General features: G+C 35.4%; 1 protein-coding gene across 1 annotated transcript in view; it reads left to right on the top strand.

Annotated features, from left to right (window-relative positions):
- Positions 1-20,996, top strand: part of TRHDE (thyrotropin releasing hormone degrading enzyme) — a 392,366-nt gene that overhangs the window by 259,202 nt on the left and 112,168 nt on the right. Inside the window, exon 7 of the mRNA XM_077775259.1 lies at positions 9,750-9,815. Within this exon, the coding sequence (XP_077631385.1) occupies positions 9,750-9,815 (66 nt within the window). The remainder of the gene's footprint in view (positions 1-9,749; positions 9,816-20,996) is intronic.

Below are 20,996 nucleotides of genomic sequence, written 5' to 3'. Positions count from 1 at the left end.
ATTTATAAGTGAGATTTATCCCAGAAGTTATATACATATGTATATATATATATCCATACATGATCAAAAATAACAATAGACTATCATTTACTTTGTCCAGTTTGCCTATCAGCTACACAAGCATCATAAAAAATGCAAAGATTTTACCCTTTTTTATTTTCTTATAGAATTTATTTTCTTATAGAATTGTAAGACAATGACGACATGTTATAAAATTTTCCTTAAATTTAAGTTGCTTGTAAAACTACCTGGATAGATTTGTATGTGTGTATGAGTGTAATTTTTTAATTTTTATTTACCAGTGGTTAATATTTTTACTTCTTAATTTTTGACAACTTTGTAGTTTTATAGAAAATTCTTCTTTTTATCTAAGTTCTCATATTTATTAGCATAAATTATTATGGTATTCTCTCACTATTTTTAATTTTTAAGTTTTTCAGTATTTGTATGCCCATTTTTATTCCTAATATTGTTCATTTGATATGTTTTCTTCTTTTTCCCACTTGATCATTTTTTTCAGAACTTATTTATTAGTATCTTTATAGATCTGATACATTTTATTTTTCATCTTATCAAGTATTAGTTTCTATTCTGTTAATTGCTGCTCTTACATTGTGTCCTTCCATGAGCATTCATTTTAACTTATAGTATTGCTAGGTTTCAAATTTCTTTAATTGAAACCTTAGGCTTTCAAATAGGCTATTTCTGACACCATTGAAAGTTTCGTTTTTTTGTCCCTGGATCTGTGGTCCTCATTTTTGGTTTCCTACTGACTTAAATATAGATTGCACTGTCTGAATATCATTGCCTGAGAATTCAAAACATTAAAAGTTCTTAGTGTAAGGTAGATTCTGAACTTCATAACAGAGAAAACTGAGATCTGTGTATTGGCTACGAGTTCATGGTTTGGATTCCTGATTTGAAAATGGCAAGTAGTTGATGGATACTACTCTTAGCTAGGAACATCTTTCACTGGCAATGGAAAAGATATGACATTGACAGCTAACAGGTGTGCCAATAATAAATCTAACAGACATGACCTTCATCCATTGTAGAAAGAAGAAATAGTCATATGAAACAATTACTGAGTGATCTCAATTAATTTGAGGGGTGCCTGGGTGGCTCGGTCGGTTAAGCATCAGACTTTGGCTTAGGTCATGATCTCACAGTTCGTGGGTTAAAGCCATATAATATTTGTTATATTATAGAATTCAAAAAATACATATTACTAAATTGCATTTGAGCCCCCCGTCAGGCTCTGTGCTGACAGCTCAGAGCCTGAAGCCTGTTTCAGATTCTGTACCTCCCTCTCGCTCTCTGACCCTTCCCTGTTCATGCTGTCTCTCTCTCAGAAATAAATAAAAAATATTTAAAAACTTTTTAAAATAAAGTAATTTGATAAATTGTGTAGTTAGGCTTAAAGGATTTATGACTGCCACAGAGAGAAAAAAATTGAGGACTAACACTGTGGAAAGTATTCTAGGACAGTATGGACTTGCCCTGTGCTTTTGAATAATGGATAGGGCTTAGAATATAAGATTGAAAAGGAATATTATTCCTACTAAAGTAAATAGTATGATTAAAACATAAAGGTATAAGGTATAGTCATGGGATGATGAAAAGATCAGCTTAAACAGAGTAGAAGCTGGTTATCTGGTCATAAGGGGAAAAAGTGTCAGTAGGTAATGGTGAGTTTCATTGTGTATGGTCTTGATTGACTGCTATAAGAAATTTGTCAAAAAGAAGAGTTTGAGGGCAGGGAGCTAACATAAAAATGATGGTAATGATGAGGACAATAACTATGTACTTTTATTGAATACTTGGAAAAATCTTGAGGTGACTGTAATCTTCATCATCATGATCGATACCATCACCACCATCATCAGTAGTGGTAGTGATTGTTATTGTTATTATTTTAATGTAGGTCCTGATAGAGCTTATCTAACATGCCTAAGCTCTTCCATCTAGTAGATGATAGAACTCAGACTTTTAGCAAACATGATTCCTCAGGAGTAATTATTAAAATTATTCTGGAGGCCCCTGGGTGGCTCAGTCGATTAAGAATGTAATTTCAACTCAGGTCATGATCTCACAGTTCGTGGGTTCGAGCCCCGCGTTGGACTCTGTGCTGACAACTGAGAGCCTGGAGCCTGCTTTGGATTCTGTGTCTCCCTCTCTGTCTCTCTGCCCCTCTCCTGCTTGCACTCTGTCTCTCAGTCTCTAAAAAACATTTAAAAAATTATTAGTCTGATGTGGTCCATAAGATGGACTTGAGAAAGTAAGAAGGTTTCTGAGATTGTCACTGGGAGGCTGTGGAATGATTCATCTGTGCAGTGATAGAGGCTTGGCCTCAGGAAGAGGAATTAAACCTTCCAAGCACGGGTGATTGGAGCAATAGGGTAGCAATTCCACGTTCTTATGTTGCATTAACTTTCCCTTTTATCTCCTTTTTTTTCTCTTCTTCTACTCTCTTGCCCTGTAAGCCTTTCTCTTTAGTCATCAATTTATGTGTAAGTGATATACAGAATTGGGCATTTCTGTATGTTTTCTTTTTTTTAATTTTTTTCTTTCTTAGGTTCTAAATATAGTTATCATACTATTGTAAAAAAACAAAAAAAATCATGTTTTTGAAAAACCATGGAGGATTTAGGATATATTTTTGCTCTAGACCAAAAGCCATTCTTTAGTAACAAATCATGTTAGAACACTGTGTTATCTTCACAGGTGTCCAGGTTTAATACACAGACATCATTCAGAAATTTACATTTTAAAAATACTTTGGTTTAGAATCAATGAACTAATCCTTCCAGTAGCTTAGAAAAGTAACAAGGAGGGGCGCCTGGGTGGCTTAGTCGGTTGAGCGTCCGACTTTCGCTTGGGTCATGATCTCGCGGTTCGTGGGTTCGGGCCCCGCGTCGGGCTCTGTGCTGACTGCCGGCTCAGAGCCTGGAGCCTGTTTCAGTCTGTGACTCCCTCTCTCTCTGACCCTCCCCTGCTCACACTGTGTCTCTCTCTCTCTCAGAAAAAAAAAAAAGTAACAAGGAGTGCTTGGACGGCTCAGTAGGTTAAACGTCCAACTCTTGGTCTCAGCTCAGGTCATGATCTCATGGTTCACGAGTTTGAGCCCTGCATCAGGCTCCATGCTGACAGTGTGGAGTCTGCTAGGGATTCTCTCTCTCCCTCTTTCTCCCTCTCAAAAATAAATAAGCTTAAAAATATTTTTTTAAAGAAAGTAACAAGAAAGTCTAACCACATAGGTTTCTATGCTAATCAAAGAACTCAACAACTGAACAGATGAAGCCAAGTCTGGAGGCAAGTTCTAGTAGCTACTACCCCTGTCTAACTTTGGATAAATGACCTCATCCTTTTGCCTCAGTCTCTCCCATAGTAAACTGAACATGGTTGTACATGATTCCTTGCCTGCCTCTCTTCCAAAGAAGAGCAAACACATATGTAATGTGAAATGTAACAATACACCCACTAAAGGACTTCGTGAGAGGAGTAAGAGGGGAAGATCTTATTTTGGTGTGTGTGCTTATTTTTAAAGTATACTCATTACCAACTTACTGAAGCGACCTACCCTCCAACAATGTATCCATTCTTGGACCTCAGCATTTAAAGTTGTCCTACTGGGGGGCGCCTGGGTGGCTTAGTCGGTTAAGCGTCCGACTTTCGCTTAGGTCATGATCTCGCGGTTCGTGGGTTCGAGCCCCGCGTCGGGCTCTGTGCTGACTGCCAGCTCAGAGCCTGGAGCCTGTTTCAGTCTGTGATTCCCTCTCTCTCTGACCCTCCCCTGCTCACGCTGTCTCTCTCTCTCCTAGAAATTAAAAAAAAAAAAAAAATTAAAGTTGTCCTACTGGGTCAGATTTCTGAGAAGAAGACACTGTAGTGTGTGGGTATTTATTTGGGAAAGGGGCCTAAGAAGGTAGGGAGAGCCTCCGAAAGACTACGCTGCAGTTCACAGCCTGCGCAAGGAGAGAGGGAAGGAAGAATCACTTGGTGGGAAGAGTTTAAGAATGCAGTCCTGTTGCAAGAAACATTCATTCAGGCCAATGGGGACTTTTTACCCAGAATTTCCTGTTAGAGGAATCCCCTGTCTTAGTGGAATGGACCCACCTTAATTCCACTGTCGTGCCTAGGCGTTGGCTGGGAGTAAACTAAGGAAAGTGCTGCTTTCACGGTGGCGAATGCAGAGAAGCAACAGGAGGAAATCTGAGCAGGACATTTTCACAGCTGCCACCTCCACATATATAGCATCTGATAAAAAAAAATCACTATTTTTAACTCTGCTAGTGTTTTCTTCTTGCTCAACCTGTCTAAACTAGCTTCGTGACTCCTAGTCTATCCACATGTTCTGTTATGCTAGTCAGTTTATGTCTTCTAATTCATCCTCAAACCTCGGCATATTGGTCAACTCTTTCACTATGACTCATTGAATTAGATGACCCTCCATCCTCTTTTGGGAACATCTACTGATTTCAACATATGAGTTACTCTAAGAATTCCCTTTCTTTTTCCAAGTTCCTGCTGTATCTAGTGTTTCTGAAGAGTATCATGTAACTATTTTGATTTGGGGTCAAAATAATGTAAACCAAGTTGGTTAAGATTACTGATTTTGGAGTTGGATATAATTGGATTTCTAATCCTAACTCCATTGCCTACTACCTGTGTTAATTTGAGCAAGTTACACAACCTTTCAAGCCTCAGTTTTCTAATCTGACAAATAAGATAGTGATATTTTCCTTACAGTATTGTGAATATGGCATGCAGACGGTATTTAATGAATGAAAATTACATTATTAGTAATTTCAACCAGAACTATGACTTTTCTTCACATGTCCACATTTTGATTCTCTATGACCTTTTCCCTAGAGTTACTTCAAACCTACTTCTACTCCTTCCAATTCAAATAATCTTAGGACACCATCACCTACATTATTGAGAAGTGATAGGCCATCGATTTTTCAGTATTTATTGAGAACTTATTTCCAGACCTATCCAGTCTCCGTCTATACCAGATCATTGTTTTCTTTGCATAAATCTTCTCCCATAATTTTAAAAATAAAAACATAAGCAAACCTCATGTCAACATGCTTACTGCTTTTTCTTTCTTCCTTCTGTTTCCATTGTTTTTCAATCTGGCTTTCACACCAAGTCTACTTAAATAGCTCTCTCTTAAACATGACATACTATGGCCTTCTCTTAGCTATTTTTTCCCTTGAAATCTGAAGCACTTATTCTTAAAAGATGTCTTAAAACATGACACTACTTATACTTAGTACTACTTCTGTTTTTTATTACAGTGTATCATCCTTTGCTCTTAATTCCATTTCTTCACTGGTTTTCTCAACAGTTATTATTCGGTGCCTGTTATGGGCACTCAAATGCTGGTCATACAGAATCTATAGAGAGAATCTAAGATTGTGTTTTCTCTCCCCTTCTCTACAACCTTAGCACTTTTCTCTTAGCAATCTCACCCACTGAAAATGCTAATTTAAGTTTCCAATCATAATCTGCCACGGAATTTCATCTCTATGGTCACATTTGCCTTCTGTTCTTCTGGTTTCCTACCTGTTCCTCAAACTCCCCATGTTCTAAATGGATGTTACAATATTCACCTAACTAATGCTTTCTTTTAAATCCTGCATATCTGCTAATATCATCTTCTAGTTACTAAGGCTTTAAGATTTAAAGTGATCTTTGTGGGGCACCTGGGTGGCTCTGCGGGTTAAGCATCTGACTTTGGCTCGGGTCATGCTCTCATAGTTCTTGAGTTTGATCCCCACATCGGGCTCTGTGCTGACAGTTTGGAGACTGGAGCCTGCTTCAGATTCTGTGTCCCCCCACTACCACCTCTCCCCCACTCTCTCTCTCAAAAATAAATTTTAAAATATTTTTAAAAAAAGAAATAAAGTGATCTTTGTTTTGGTCCTTAAACCTATCTCTGGTTTATCCTCTGCTACCAGTATTTGCTTCTACTTCTAGATATTTGACTTTCTTTTTGGAATATCATAACTAATCAGTTGACACTCAAACAATGTAGGAGTTAGGGGCAGTGACACCCCATGCAGAAACCCACCTGTAACTTTGACTACCCAACAACTTAACTACTAATAGCCTACTGTTGACTGGAAACCTTACCAGTAAAATAAACAGTCAATTAATACATATTTTGTATGTTGTATGTATTATACTCTGTATTCTTACAATAAAGTAAGATAGAATAATATGTTATTAAAATCATAAGGGAGAGAAAATACATTTACAGTACTATACTGTATTTATTGAAAAAATCCGCATGTAAGTGGATTTGTGCAGTTCAAAACCATATTGTTCAAGGGTCAACTTTTAAAACTACCTTTCCAAAATCCTTCCTTGTCTTCTAACAAAAATCTAATTCCTTAGCCTTTGTATTTGATCTTCTCTAATTACTGCTTAAATTTTATAGCTTATAAGTCCCCTATCGCCTGGGTTTATGCCTTTGTCCCTGAGTAGTTCCTTCCGTATTTGTGCTTCTCACTTTCACACCTACATGACCATGCAAAGGCCGTTCTTAACATACCATACTCTGTTTAACTTTGCTCTGGGAATCCCATCCATCCTTCAAGGTCCAAACTAAGCATCATTTTTTTTTTTTTATATCCCCTTGTCCTTCATCTCTCTAGATATTAGAACTGTTCCCTCTTCTGAAACAGTAAAATATTTTTGTCATTCATTGTATGATATGTTATATCATCTTATTTCACTTAGGAAGCTTCGAGGTCCTTGAGGATACAGACTTGTGTCATTCCAATTTATATTCTACAGGATACTGACTACACTGCCTTACTTAATAAGCATATGTTAAAAGAATCCATTAGTTGAAAAGATCTCTCTCTTCCAAGGGGATTACTTATTTCTGAAGTGCACTGATAAAGTAATAAACTGTGTATCCTGGCTGAGTGGTCTTAAAGAATACAAAGTAATTGCTCTGCTTTTGCTAATTTCTCTTTCTCTCTCATCCAGTTAAAATGTCAAGAGAAGACCTTCTCTGAGCCAAGGACAAGGACAGGGACACCAAATCTGTGGAGATGTTTAGTGTCTATGAGACTGCCATGCATACAGATGACTACAATGTGAAATGAAAGAAATTTTAGCTGAGAACTTCTATGAAAAAAAACACTCCATATGGAAAAATTACTACCCCAGAATACATTTATAAGCATGATTTTTTTGAATGTTCTTTATCAAACCTTAAAAAAATTAGTTGCTTCCATCCTTATCGCTCTCTCTGAAACTTAGCATAGCAAATATAATGATGGGTTTTCTTAACCAAGTCCCAAAATTATAAAAATCTTGCAGAAATAGTGTATTTATTTCCCATAAAGCTACTTAGACTGTCTAACATCAATTTTGTTTGATTGGGTCTAGAATTTTGAATCACAGGTGATATAAGTTACAGTGTTTCAAATGGTGTTTACTTGGTGAAAACAATGTTTTAAGGACATGCTGAAAGGGGATTTGGTGATTTCTTCTTTTAAAAAGTGTTCGTGGTGAGTTATGCCTGCATTAGGAGGTGTGATCTTTTTATAATCCATACCTAGTAGGTGCTCAGTATATGGTGGCTGAATGATAACAGTTGGAGAGCCCATCTGTCTGTGCAGTTTTCTATGATTTAGGGATTTTCAAAATTCAGCTTTGGAACAAAAAGGCTAGTTAAATATAGAAGAGTGCATGCTACTCTGGAGAATTTTAAATGTTCAAGTGGGCAACACAGACGTATTTTCTAAAAGTTAACTAAATTACTCAGTATAATAATAAAAGAAGTTCAGTGGTATTATATAACTTTTAAATATTGATTATATTTCTAGGTTTTATCTCCTGTTAGCACTCAACTCAGACAGGAAAACGGGCACATTCTTTATGATTAGAAAGGACTCTTTTGCCATTAGACCATGCTAAATTGGTAGTTTTTATAGCCTGACAAGAGACCAAGTCATCATTACCTGGAGGGAAACACTTAAATCATCTGAGGATGGCTATTCTGTTCTGAAGGAAAGTTTGAGTTGACTGCTTGAGATTCTAACTCTCACTTCCCAGGTGGCAAGGGTTAGTTTTGCTGCGGAACTGACAGTTTCTACCCTCTGGGTGGGAAGATTAGATTGGGAAATGTATAGGAGGGGAGCTTGTCAAAGAAATTCAAGGAGCAGAGCTGATAAGTTCTAGAGGGAATTCTAACCTGGTCCTCTGATTGAATCATAAATGCTTATATTTTATGGACTTACAAAAGTGTGCAGAAGATAAAGAGGAAGAAGCAGAAGAAAGAGCAAAGAGAAAAAGGTGTGGGAGGAAAATATATCAGAAGAGGCATAAAACTCTATGGCTTGTCCAGCTTATCGTTTGTTGAGTTGTGAATAAAATACAAATTTGGGGAGCAATTTTGGTGATGACTGAAATTTTTTTTAGACATTTCTTTAATGGTGATTCATGGAGCCTGGGTATCAGATTGCATTAAAATTTCAGACTCTAGGAAATAATTTTTAACAAACAATAGGAATTCATTTTTATGTCTCTGGACTGGCTGCCACAGCTCAGTTCCAGGCAGGATAAAATCCATGTGTGTTTCTTATGTTTCTCTTATAAAAAAGAAACAACTAGTAAAGAAGTAAGTTGTTGGAGGGTGTGAATTTCTACTGGGTATGAAGTGGGATATGTAGTCATAAAGGAATTTTTCCCCCTAAAACTAGCCTATCGTTTATATTTATACTTTTGCTACTTATAATCCATTGCTTCATATTTAAAAAATTCAGTGCAGTTGGAAATATCTTCTTGAAGGTTTATTTATATTTCATACACAAATTTGTGTTATCCAGGATTGATCATCATTTGGGATGTTTCATATTGATTACATGTCTGCCCTTTTGCACTGATATCGTTATAGGTGAAGTAGACTCTTAAACTAATATTTTCTTCTATTATTCTAAATATTTATATTGATCACATGTTTTACTTGGACATATGGCTATATCCAGCCTCTAAACAAAGCAGACAGGTAATAAAAATAATTATACTGGTATAATACTGGTAGTACTCTTTCTCAGACCCAGTTTGCCTTACATATATTAATTCACGTAAGCTTCAGAACAATTATATGAAATAAGGACTATTATTGCCTACACTTTTCAAGTGAGAAAAGTGAGAAACAGAGGTTAAATAATTTTCCTAAGTAAGCATGGTAAGAGTCAGAGCCAGAATTTGAACCCAAGCAGCCTGAATACTTGGTACTCCCTAGTCTCTACTTCTGCAGTTCAACTTTTAGTTGAGCCAAGGGTAGATACACAGCTATGTTACTCCAGAGCTATATTTTAATACAATTATTTATTAATTTGGGTATTCCTCCCTTACTAGATTATGAGCTTGTAAGAATAAGAGCTATGTTTTATTAACTTTGTCATATACAGTGCTCAATAAAAATTTTATAACTCCTGAATTACAGCTTATTATTTCCTTGAGATACTCAGTCCAGAAGGCTGTCCAAGAGAAGTCACTGGTTTTATAAGCACAGAACTTTTAGATCCACAAAACAAAATTTTAATTTTTATCTGTAAGTGGGGTGCTGTATTCATAATTCTCTTATTTCTTTTCTAAGAGTATAGTAGCATGAATAAAACAGACTTTTTGATTGATAAAAGATAATTTTAGAGTCATGTTACTTGATTGACATTTTTTTCCTCTTCTTTTCTCTCTCTCTCTAATACTCTTTCCTACAGGGTGCTGCTCTAATTAGAATGCTGGCTAATTTTATGGGCCATTCAGTATTTCAGAAGGGTTTGCAAGTGAGTAAAATGCTTTCTATTTTTTATATTTTCCTTGTCAGTATATTTATTATACAGATATTCCACAGCTTGGGAAATTGCCAATACAAAATGGCTGAATTTAAGGGAAAACTTTAAGATGTGTAGGGTACGCAGCGTCTTTCCATATGACAAATGACAGTAGTAGATAGGATTCTCACTGTATCAACTGGGAAAACTTGGAACTATTGTGCAATTTAGATTTGTTTAATATGTATTTTTAAACTGAAATATTTTTCAGATATATGAGATTGTAAATAATTGGTATAAGATTTTCTAAAAGCCTACTTCACTTTCCTTCAATTTGAAAGTTTATGTAACGTGAAAATAAATTATATTAGCTTTACATGTATTTGAGAAAATCTTAATGCAATTTTTCGGATATGTGCCTTTTCTGTTGTTGTCTTACTATTGATATTCATAAATTGCTATTTGTTCCAAAGCTATTTAAATGTTTTTAAACTTAGTAATACAATGTTTTGAATAAAGAAAAAAAAAGAAATAGCCTTATCATACTGCATTTGAAGTATAAAGTATGGAATCTAAGTGGATTTTAAAAAAGAGGATTCTTAAACACTTTAATGCAAACACAAGTATAGAAAAACAGAACTTTTATTCCATTGAATCTGTTGGAGTAAATCATGTTCCTAGCAGCTGTGATTGATGAATTATTTATGATGCATTCTGCTACTTAGAAGTGTCCTTTAAAGTAAATTGATGTTCACCTGAAATACAATTATGCTAAGACAGAGAGAGCAATCAATCTTATCTGTTCTTTGTAAAGCTTTTCATTTTGAAATTTAAATAAACTACGTATGAGATTAGGTCATATTTTAGTAGTATAATTCTATATTTGCCCAAAATAAACTAAATGATAAAATGCAAAGCAAGAGTTAAGTATGTTATGACAAAGCTACATATACTTAAGACAACAAAGAAAAAATATATAAATTTGTTGAAGAGTAATTTCCTTTAGAAGATATTCTTACAGATTTGTTACAGCAGGGGTTGAAATTTACTTTAAGCGGCTCTTTCCGTTAGGAACACCTTCAGAATAGCTGAATTCTATTGAACCTATTTGCAGGGTGCTAAAGTCTCCATTCGGATCACATAGTTGGGAAAATCTTTTTTCTCAAGGAGTGTCCTCCATGAATATCAACCGTCTGGAAGAATGTCCTTCCTATCCCCAATCCTTTGTTTTTTCTGCATTGAAGTCGTAGGATGTGACAGTTCCAGAAAATATCTAAGCTTTCATAAGGGCAACACAAATTGAATTTGATTTCCTGGTAGCAAGTTGATGTGAAATCATTTTCTGTATAAAATTTTTATTGTTTTTCCTCAGCTGTGTATATGGATTTACTCAGCAGATTGAGTAACTCTAGTTATATTATTTGGAAAGGATTATTGTTTTGTAAAATTTTTCTTTATCCTGTCATATTTTTGATGGTATGCAAAAGGCATCTATTTTTAATACACACTTTTCTACTGACCCAGACTATTCAGTTTTATCGGAAACAGAAGTTACCCTCTGACTCCTATTATATTAAATTTTTATTTGAAGCTTGTATTGTGTGCCTTTATGCTCTAATACTTGATTTGGTTAATTTTCAACCAAGGGGACTCTATGTTTGTCAACATTGCATTTCATTTGCCTTGTGACATCTCATTGATCAGATGGATCCGTATCCTTCAGTACTTCGCTTGCAGCTTTATTTATACTCATCACTCAAACTGATTTAGTGTATCATCAGCAGTTTGGATTAGTTTACAGTAGATCCCTATGTCTAGGTGATAAATTATCATATCTTGTGCATGAAGATTTATGGGATACGTTTTGGAAATGACCTCCTGAACAGACACTTCATGTCATGGTGCTGAGTGGTCACAGAGTTGATATTAATATATTTCCCATCCATGAGGCTCTGGGGAGTCTTGGTTTACATGCTGTTGTAGGAGCTAATCTGGACTGTCAATGCTTACCTCTGCTTGGAAAATCTATTAATTGTTTTTACATGAACCATGGCAATTTCTTTGATGACAAGTGAAGGTTTATATAGCAGACAGACCCAGAGTTAGATTCACAGGTGTAGTCAATCCCAAATTGCAAATAGTATGCTTTTCATATGTATTTTTTCCCTCCTTTGTTTTCTTCCTTCCTCCTTTTCTTTCTTTCCTTTCCTCTCCTTCTTTTTTCCTTCAATTTAGTTACTTGTACCCTTCATGTTCCACATAGGAGCAATATTATAATGGCGGTTTCTTTTAAAACCTTTTTAACGCCTTTATTCATTTTTTGAGAGACATAGAGAGACTGCGAGCAGGGGAGGGGCAGAGAGAGAGGGAGACACAGAATCTGAAGCAGGCTTCAGGCTCTGAGCTGTCAGCACAGAGCCTGATGCAGGGCTTGAACCCACGAACTGTGAGATCATGACCTGAGCCGAAGACTGCTGCTTAACCAGCTAAGCCACCCAGTCATCCCAATAGTAGTTTCTTTTAAAATTTGTGTCCTCTTAACAATATTTGTATCCTTATGACCCATCTTAAACACTTTTGGGAACAAGGCAAATAGTTTTTACAAATACAACCACAAACTATATAAACTATAATACAGTTGACCCTTGAACAATACAGGGGTTAGGAGCACTAATCCACCCCTCACTCACACAGCCAAAAATCCACATATAATTTTTGACTCTCAAAAACTTAACTACTGGTGCCTTACTGTTGACTAGAAGACTTACTGATAACATAAATAATCAATTGATATACTTTTGTATGTTATATATATTATACATTATATTCTTACCATAAAAGTAAACTAGAGAAAAAGTATTATTAAGAAAATCATAAGGATGAAACAATATATTTACAATACTGTACTATAAAGAATTAACATATAAGTGGACTTGTGTACTTCAAACCCATGTTGAGTTTGAGAATCCTTGAAGATAAACTGTATATATTTTATAATATATACAATATAAATTTTTAAATCTAATATAAATTAGTATATGATAAATATAAATAGATAGAACATAATTTATAAATATATTTATAGATTAAATATAATAAAAGTNTTCAGATGTTCATATTTAACTTACAAGTATTTGAGTATCAATTCAACTATATTCATCTAGCTTTGGTATTGTGTTCTTTTGGAAAATATATTTTCTTTTTTTTTGAGTTTTTAAAAAGTTTGAATTTTTGAGTTTATTTATTCTGAGAGAGAGAGACAGACAGACAGACAGAGTCAGAGAGAGAGGGAGACAGAATCTCAAGCAGGCAGCATAGAGCCCAATGTAGGGCTCAATCCCACCAACACCCAGGCACCCAGGAGAAATTTCACTCAGGAGAAATGGACTCTAGAGACTTTTTGAGAAAAGTTTTGTTCCTAATAATCATATAATTCATTTGATCAGCTATGAGGAAGTTTAATAAATAGTTTCATGCAGAATAATCACGACTTTCCTTGGTCTGGTCTTCTTGATTTTTTTGGTCTAATTCCCTTATTTTCTGAATTTTATTTGATGCTTAAATGGTTCAGTTTAGCATAGTTTTAAAATAAATTGCCTCAGAACTTCTTTTTGTGAATAGACAGTATTAAAATTTAGTCCTGGCTACCATTAATACATCAACTTCTGTTTTGATGTTTAAATTGAAAGTGAAATGTGGAACAAACCAAGCGTGAACCCTTGTTGGATTATGTATGCTCTCATAAATAATATATTTTTAAAATATAAAAATGTTTATATTTTTTGCAGACTCTACATATCTACTGTTTTACATAATCCATTTCCCAAAATAATAGCTGGTATATTTTGTGAAGCATGAGGTAATGGAAATGATTCTCATTTCTGTTTTTAATCAATGGTAGAGCTTTCTACAAGTCACTAAATCCTTCTTGGACCCTGACTCTATAGTTGTAAAATGCAAGAGTTCAACTAAATATTCTCTAAGACTTTTGTCATCTTTCAGAATGTCCAAATGTAAGATTTATTTAATGCATTTTACTAGTTAGACAATTTGGGTTTGATACTTTAATTTGAGACAGCTGTTTTAATTTGATGGGAAAATTTGTAAACTCGATGCGCAAAGTGAGTAACTCCCTGTTCTTGAATTCTTAGTTATCTGACTTTTAAGACTATATGGCCTTCAATGTAGATAGTACTGTAACTATAGTCAAATCAGACCAGAATTGTCTATTACAGAGAATTTTTGCTGGTGATATTCTTTTTGTCCACTACTAAGAAACTGCTTACATTGCCTTTGCCTTTTAGTAATTTTTTATATTATGTTGCATTTTTTATATTTTGCTCTGGATATATTACCTGTGCATACAGTTGTCTCAGATGACATTTGCTAAGGACTTTTTGAAGTTTCTTGGTGATTTTTAGTGTATATAGTATATTTTCTAAAGTCAGAAACTGTCAACATTCTTTTTTTTTAAATTAAAAAAAATTTATTTAGTTTTGAGAGAGAGAGAGACACAGAGTGTGAGCAGGGGAGGGTCAGAGAGAGAGGGACGCAGAGAATCTGAAGCAGGCTCCAGGCTCTGAGCTAGCTGCCAGCACAGAGCCTGATGTGGGGCTTGAACCCACGAACTGTGAGATCATGACCTGAGCAGAAGTTGGCCGCTCAACTGACTGAGCCACCCAGGTGCCCCTAAAGTCGAATTTTTTTTAAAAAAATTTATTTACTTAGTTTGAGAGATAGCAAGCATACTGAGCATGAGAGGGTTGGAGGAGGGGGAGAGAGAGAGAGAGAGAGAGAGAGAGAGAGAGAGAATCCAAGCAGTCTCTGCATTGTCAGTGCAGAGCCTGATATGGGGCTTGAACTCAGAAACTAAGATTATGGCCTGAGCTGAAATCAAGAGTTGGAGGCTTAACTGAGCCACCCAGTGGCCCCTACAGCCAGAATTTCTGCTTGTATTCCTGAAATCGGTTGGAATAAACTGTACCTGTGGGTCTGATGGCATTGAGGTAAAGTGGAGGTTGGTCTTAAGGAGAATCAGCATCCCCCTTGATGAGTTGTTATAAGGGAATCAAACTAGTAGTAACAAACTAACTTTGTCAGAGGCAAGAGCTGCTTTTAATGTTAAGGGAGGATCAGTGGAATGTAGACTTTCAAGGTCCCCATTCCAGTTCTCTTGTGTAGTCAAAAATAGCCTTTGATCTTGAAGACTTTGTAATTTTGTATTCTCTGATAACATTCTATTGAAGCAATCATTTGTTTTCCCAAAGCCTGTTCTTCAATTTAGACAATTGTAGATAATGATTTAAGAAAATTTGACCCCGAAAACCATACATTACCAGGACAGGAATACAGATGGAAATTTCCCATCTCTGGGAGTCTTTTCCTGAAACATACCACTCTTGCTGCCTAATATAGTAGCAACACCAAACTATTCTAGGTATTTCAAGAAGAAAAAGCATTTAGCACAGAGTAAATGAATTTTCTAAAACTGTTGGGAGAGTTAGAGGACTAAAGGTCAGGAAAACCCATTCCTATACTTTAGAAAATAAAGAGATTTAGGTATCACAAAGAATTTATACCCATACACTAAGAATAATTCTAGTTAGGTTTTGGGAGGGAGAAAAATTAGATGTTCAATCCACTATCTTTATCCAAAAGTGCTTTAAAAGATTTTCTTCAGTTGGTTTTGATGACACTGTATTCTCCTGAGTATCCTCATAGTTCACTCCATGTTCAACCCCTAATACTGTTTAAGTATCATTTGACAGTTCTTATATCTTTCATTTTCTGGGAATTTTATTGTTTGAGTGCATATTTGTTAATTTTCACCCACACATAGCAATGCTTATGCATATGATCAGTAAATTAGGAACTACTTCTTTTATTTTGTTTTTATAACTTAAGTTCCTATAGACCACACCCTCATTCCACGTAAGTATTATAGGCTTATTTCTGAAGTAATTCAGGTAATGATTCTTTTAGGTAGATTTTTTTTACATGATGTTGACATTTCTTTTTTTTAATGTTTTTAATGTTTATTTATTTTTGAGAGAGAAAGACAGAGCATGAGTGGGGGAGGGGCAGAGAGAGACACGCACACAGAATCTGAAGCAGGCTCCAGGCTCTGAGCTGTCAGCACAGAGCCCGACGAGGCGTTCGAACCCACAAACCATGAGATCATGACCTGAGCTGACGTTGGACGCTTAGCTGACTGAGCCACCGAGGTGCCCCAATGCTGACATTTCTTATATCATTTTTACTTGCTTTAATCTCCTAGTTACATTTGTTTCTTTTACTCTGATTTTTCTAGAAATAAAAGAATACAGCTACAAATACAGAATCCTCAGATAACATTGACTGGCTCAGTAGCTATTAAAAATAATTTGTACATAATACTATTGCTTTTTCTTTTTAAAGAAAGCAATATTGTTTTAATGATTTGAACCTCACAATACCATTCTTCATATTATTATGAGTCAACACCAGGGAACTGAAATTATAAGGGAACATCATTGTTAAGCTTGATATAAACTCAAATCTAAAATCCATGTCAGAAAATGAGTTACCTTCTTGCTCAACCAATGAAGGCAATTCAATATCACCTAAAATATGGTTGAATAAGAAAGATTTCTCTTGATTAGTATTTAACTGCTCTTTTCCATAAGGTAACCCAGAACAAGATGTTTGGCTCCAATTATCAGGGTAGAAATTGCTTATGCAAATCAATGTGAGGCAATGAGGTGTGGATAAAAAGCAAAAGGGAAATATCATTATTATTGGTTTGTGCGCATAAAATTCTGATAGCCTGAGGGTAATGACAGGCACAAAGCCAGAGGGATTATTAGTAGCAACAACGTACTCAATAACTTGTGTTCCAGTGAGAAGTTATATGTTAACATGTGTACATAGTATTTTTATTCGGTAACTTCTGGCTTGCATTTGTGAGATGTTTGCTCCCTTGCGTGTAGATTTTTCAGAAAAATGAAAAGTCACAAAATAATAGAGGAACAGAGACAGTGTGTAGAAGTTAATTTCCTTTCTGAAGAGATAGTATTGTATTTTCATCCAGATGGTGGCTGAATCATGCTTAATGTAAAATGAATAACTACAGACAGTTTTTGCTCAGATGTTTCCATGTTTCACTTAAATCACGGTGCAGTTGTAGACATACTATAGATAGTAAGGTTAACACTTTATAATAATTTGTTGTGATTATTCATTACCGTATAATAATAACGTTATCACTGCTGGTGGTTTTAATCATTGAATTTGACCTAATTATCATTTAATTTATTAAAGACCTAACTACAAAGCTAAAATTAATGTTAGATAGAGTAAAAAAATTAATTATAAAGAAAGATTCCATGGATTTGAGAATCAAGAATTCTATCTCTAATAAAAAAACAAATGCTTTAAAAATTAAATAGCAATAGTTATTCATATTTCATAGTCAGAAAGAAATAACTTCTATTCATCAGTTTCAATTAATTTGTTTAGGTACAACTACTGATTGAATCCTTATCGTTTTGCCTCTGAGTTAAATGTTGTTAACTGACCCCTGTGACCATCCAGCATTAACTAAAAAGCCTTTATTATTAATGACATGTGTCTCTGTTTGGTCATCGTGCAGGCATTTATGAAGCTCAACAAGAAGTCTTAGAAAGTTATATTCATTGGTTTTCTTTTACCTGTTAGTTAAGGGCTTAAGATATTTTATATATTTTAGCTAAAGAGAGGAGGTGTTATAAAATGATGTTTAAGATAACTTTATTTATGGGGTGCTTGGGTGACTTAGTTGGTTAAGCATCCAACTTCAGCTCAGGTCATGATCTCACAGTTTGTGAGTTTGAGCCCCATGTTGGGCTCTGTGCTGACAGCTGACAGCCTGGAGCCTGCTTTGTATTCTGAGTCTCCCTCTCTCTCTGCCCCTCCCCTGCTTGCTTGCTTGCTTGCTCTCTTTCTCTCTCAGAAATAAATATTAAAAATTAAGATAACTTTATTTAAAATGTATCTGTGAAATTATTAGACACATTTTGTTGATGAGTATGTATATTCATATGCTGTTATGTGTGTGAATGCACACCCATGGGTACATCTATCTACAAAATGTCTGTCAGTCCTTGAAAGCTCCACCATTTGTTCAGATTGCTAGTTCAGGATACAATACACTTACCTTACAGGTATTCTTTTCCTCTAACCTGTTTAACTATTGCATGAGCAGTTTTCTTTCTTTTCCTTCAACAATTTCTTTTTCTTTTAGGCCCTTCTCAAAGCCTTCATGTAACAGCCTAGAACTACATATTTGGTAATGTAGTCAATTTTGATGCAAAAAGAACCCTTCTACATTGGGAAGATGGTTTTTCTTGTTACTCATATTTTCATAATTGCCTGGATGCTATTACATAGTTTAATACTAGGTGTACCATAATGTATTTAGCTTTTTCCTTGCTATGACCATCTAGATCACTTTCCAATTTTTGTTAAACAGCACTGTAATGACCTTTAAATTATATATCTCCTATTATATTTTGGTTGTCTCTTCATATCCACTTCTGGAATCATATTATCAATTTTTTCTTTAAATGTTAAGCCAATATGTCGGGGTAGATGTAAAGTTTGAAAGTTCTCTTTTTATACTACACTAAGCAAACAGCATTGGATTTCAAAATAATTTTCAATTTCAAAAAAATTTTCAAAATAATTTTCTTACTAATTTAGTAAGTAAAAGATTGCCCAATTTCTATTTCAGTGTATATATTTTTTATCATAAAAGATGCTGAAAGCTTTTCATATGTTCTCTTGCATTTCATTCTTTGGTGATATAATCATCCCTATGTTTTACCCATTTGAAGATTGAAGTTTTACTTTCATTTTCATAATTTTGTATAAATGGTTATAAACCAAAAATAATAAGCCATTACATATTTACTACACATTCATTTTCCCCATGATTGCTAAAGATTTTAGTGTTATTGTAAAAAAGCACATGTTATACATTAGTGGCTTAGGAGGAGTGCTAAAGGTCTACCTTAATTTATATATTTGGAAAATGAATTACAAAAGGTTCAAATGCATTCAAAACATTTGATCTCCCTCTGTCTTTCTGTCTATGGAAGAGAAGGCTCTGTGCTAGTACAGCACACAAAGAAATGGTGAATTCATCTGTCATGCCAAATCTCATTTCCTTTGGCAATCAGTCTCTTATATTCACCTACTCTCTTCTGCTCAAGGTCTCTCCCTGTGATTATTTTACAGATCACTTTTTTTCCCTGTAAGGGCAATAACTCATTAGAGTGTTAAAATCTTTTCTTAATGCTTTGTGCTAATAAACCAAAATTGCGATTTCACTTCCTGCACCAGCTGTGCTTAGTTTTTATATCCACTGTACATGTTGCTCCCCCATCAGGCGTGTCTGGTTATTCTTTTATTCCACACCAATTTATTGCATGGAAATTACATAGTATGTACATAGAATTACATACCCACTCTATGTCAGACACCATGATAAGTACCAAGTATTCAGAGCATGCTGTACACAGCAGACAAGGCCCGAATCTCATGAATCATACGTAACAAGGTAAGATTGACCCTAAGCTGGGAAAAAAAAAAGCAAATACATAGATATTTACTAAATGTGAGAAATGCTGGGAAGGAAAAAATAGAACACTGTGGGAGAACATATGGGTAGATGGGTCAGGCCGTTTTAGATTGGGTGTTCAGGAACTCTTTCTTGAGAAGGAGGCACGTGTACTGAGGTCTGAAGGTAAGAAAAGGCTAGGGGAGGAAGGAGATCATTTTGGAAATATGGAAGGGCTAATATGGAATATGTGCAAAGGGCTGGGGCAGAGAACTGAGTAAGTTCAAGGAAAAGAAAGAAACTGGTGTGGCTGAGCAGAGTTAGTACAGATAAGAGAGAAGGTAGGAGAGAAGGGCAGGGACTAATCATGTACTATAGAGGATGGATTTTATTCTGAGTGCAGTGGGATGCCATGAAACATGGGATGTGATGTGGTCCATTTACATTTAAAACAGTTATCTGGCAACTTGCAATAATACACTGGGATTGGGGCAATCTGCATACCAAGAGAGGAATCAGGTAATAAAATTAGGAAGATATTTGAAGATTCAGGTGAGAGATAATGGCAACTTAAATAGTCAGTAGATACACAGAGACATGGATAGATTCAAAATGTTTTTTTTTAATGTTTTTTTATTTGTTTTGAGAGAGAGAGAGAAAGAGAACAAGTGGGGGAGGGGCAAAGAGAGAGGTGGGGAGAGAATACCAAGGAGGCTCATGCTGTCAGTACAGAGCCTGATGTGGGTCTCAGTCTCACAAACCAAGAGATCATGACCTGAGCCTAAATCAAGAGTCAGACCCTTAACTGACTGAGCCACGTCCCAAGTGTTTTTTTTGAAGGTAGAATAAATGGGCCAAGGGATAGATTGGATGAAGGGTGTGTATGAGAGGTGAGGAAGAAGAGGTACCTAAGAATGATATTGCATTTGTGAGTTAAAGGCCTGGGAACAAGCCCTGTGGAGGTCTAGCTGTTGATGGTTGAGAAAAGGGGAGGGGACCAGGCTAGAGACTGAGATGGAGCCACCGAGAGGCAGGCAGAATACCAAGGTTGTGTGGTGTCCCCCCAAGGCAAGCAAAAAGCTTATTACAATATTCAGAAAATGATCAATGAGGTAGGTTAAATGCAGCCTAGAGGCGGAGTAAAGACTGAAAAGTGTTTCTTTTGGCAGATTGCAAATTTATTGATATCCGTGGAACGGGTTAAAGAGTGAACAGGAAATGTCCGAGTGGAAACTGTGTATGTAGTGTAACATTTAAAGAAATCTGCCAAGGAAGGAGATCGGTAAATCAGGGTAGGTAGATAGAGGATAAGGCTAAGGAAAGATTTTGTTTTGTTTGTTTTAAAGATGGGGGACTATTGTATTAGTTAGACTGGTAGAGAAAGAGTCAGGATAGGAAGAGCATGATAAATCCTAGAGAAGTGAGAGATAACTGGGACATTAGTCCCTGAGAAGGTAAAAAACAAAAACAAAAATAAAACGAAGAACAAAACTCATCTCTGATAGGAGATATACTTCCAGTAAATTTGGGGATTTGGAAATTCTGATGAATCTAATTTTTTCTGGTTTTTTTTTTTTTTTTTTTTTTTTTGATCAAGATCTTTAGTTAAAAGTGGG

This window comes from Crocuta crocuta, unplaced genomic scaffold (genome assembly GCF_008692635.1).
Source record: "Crocuta crocuta isolate KB4526 unplaced genomic scaffold, BGI_CrCroc_1.0 scaffold97, whole genome shotgun sequence".
Classification (NCBI taxonomy): Eukaryota; Metazoa; Chordata; class Mammalia; order Carnivora; family Hyaenidae; genus Crocuta; species Crocuta crocuta.
Note: the sequence above shows the minus strand (reverse complement) of the source record. Positions and strands in the feature narration are given on the sequence as shown.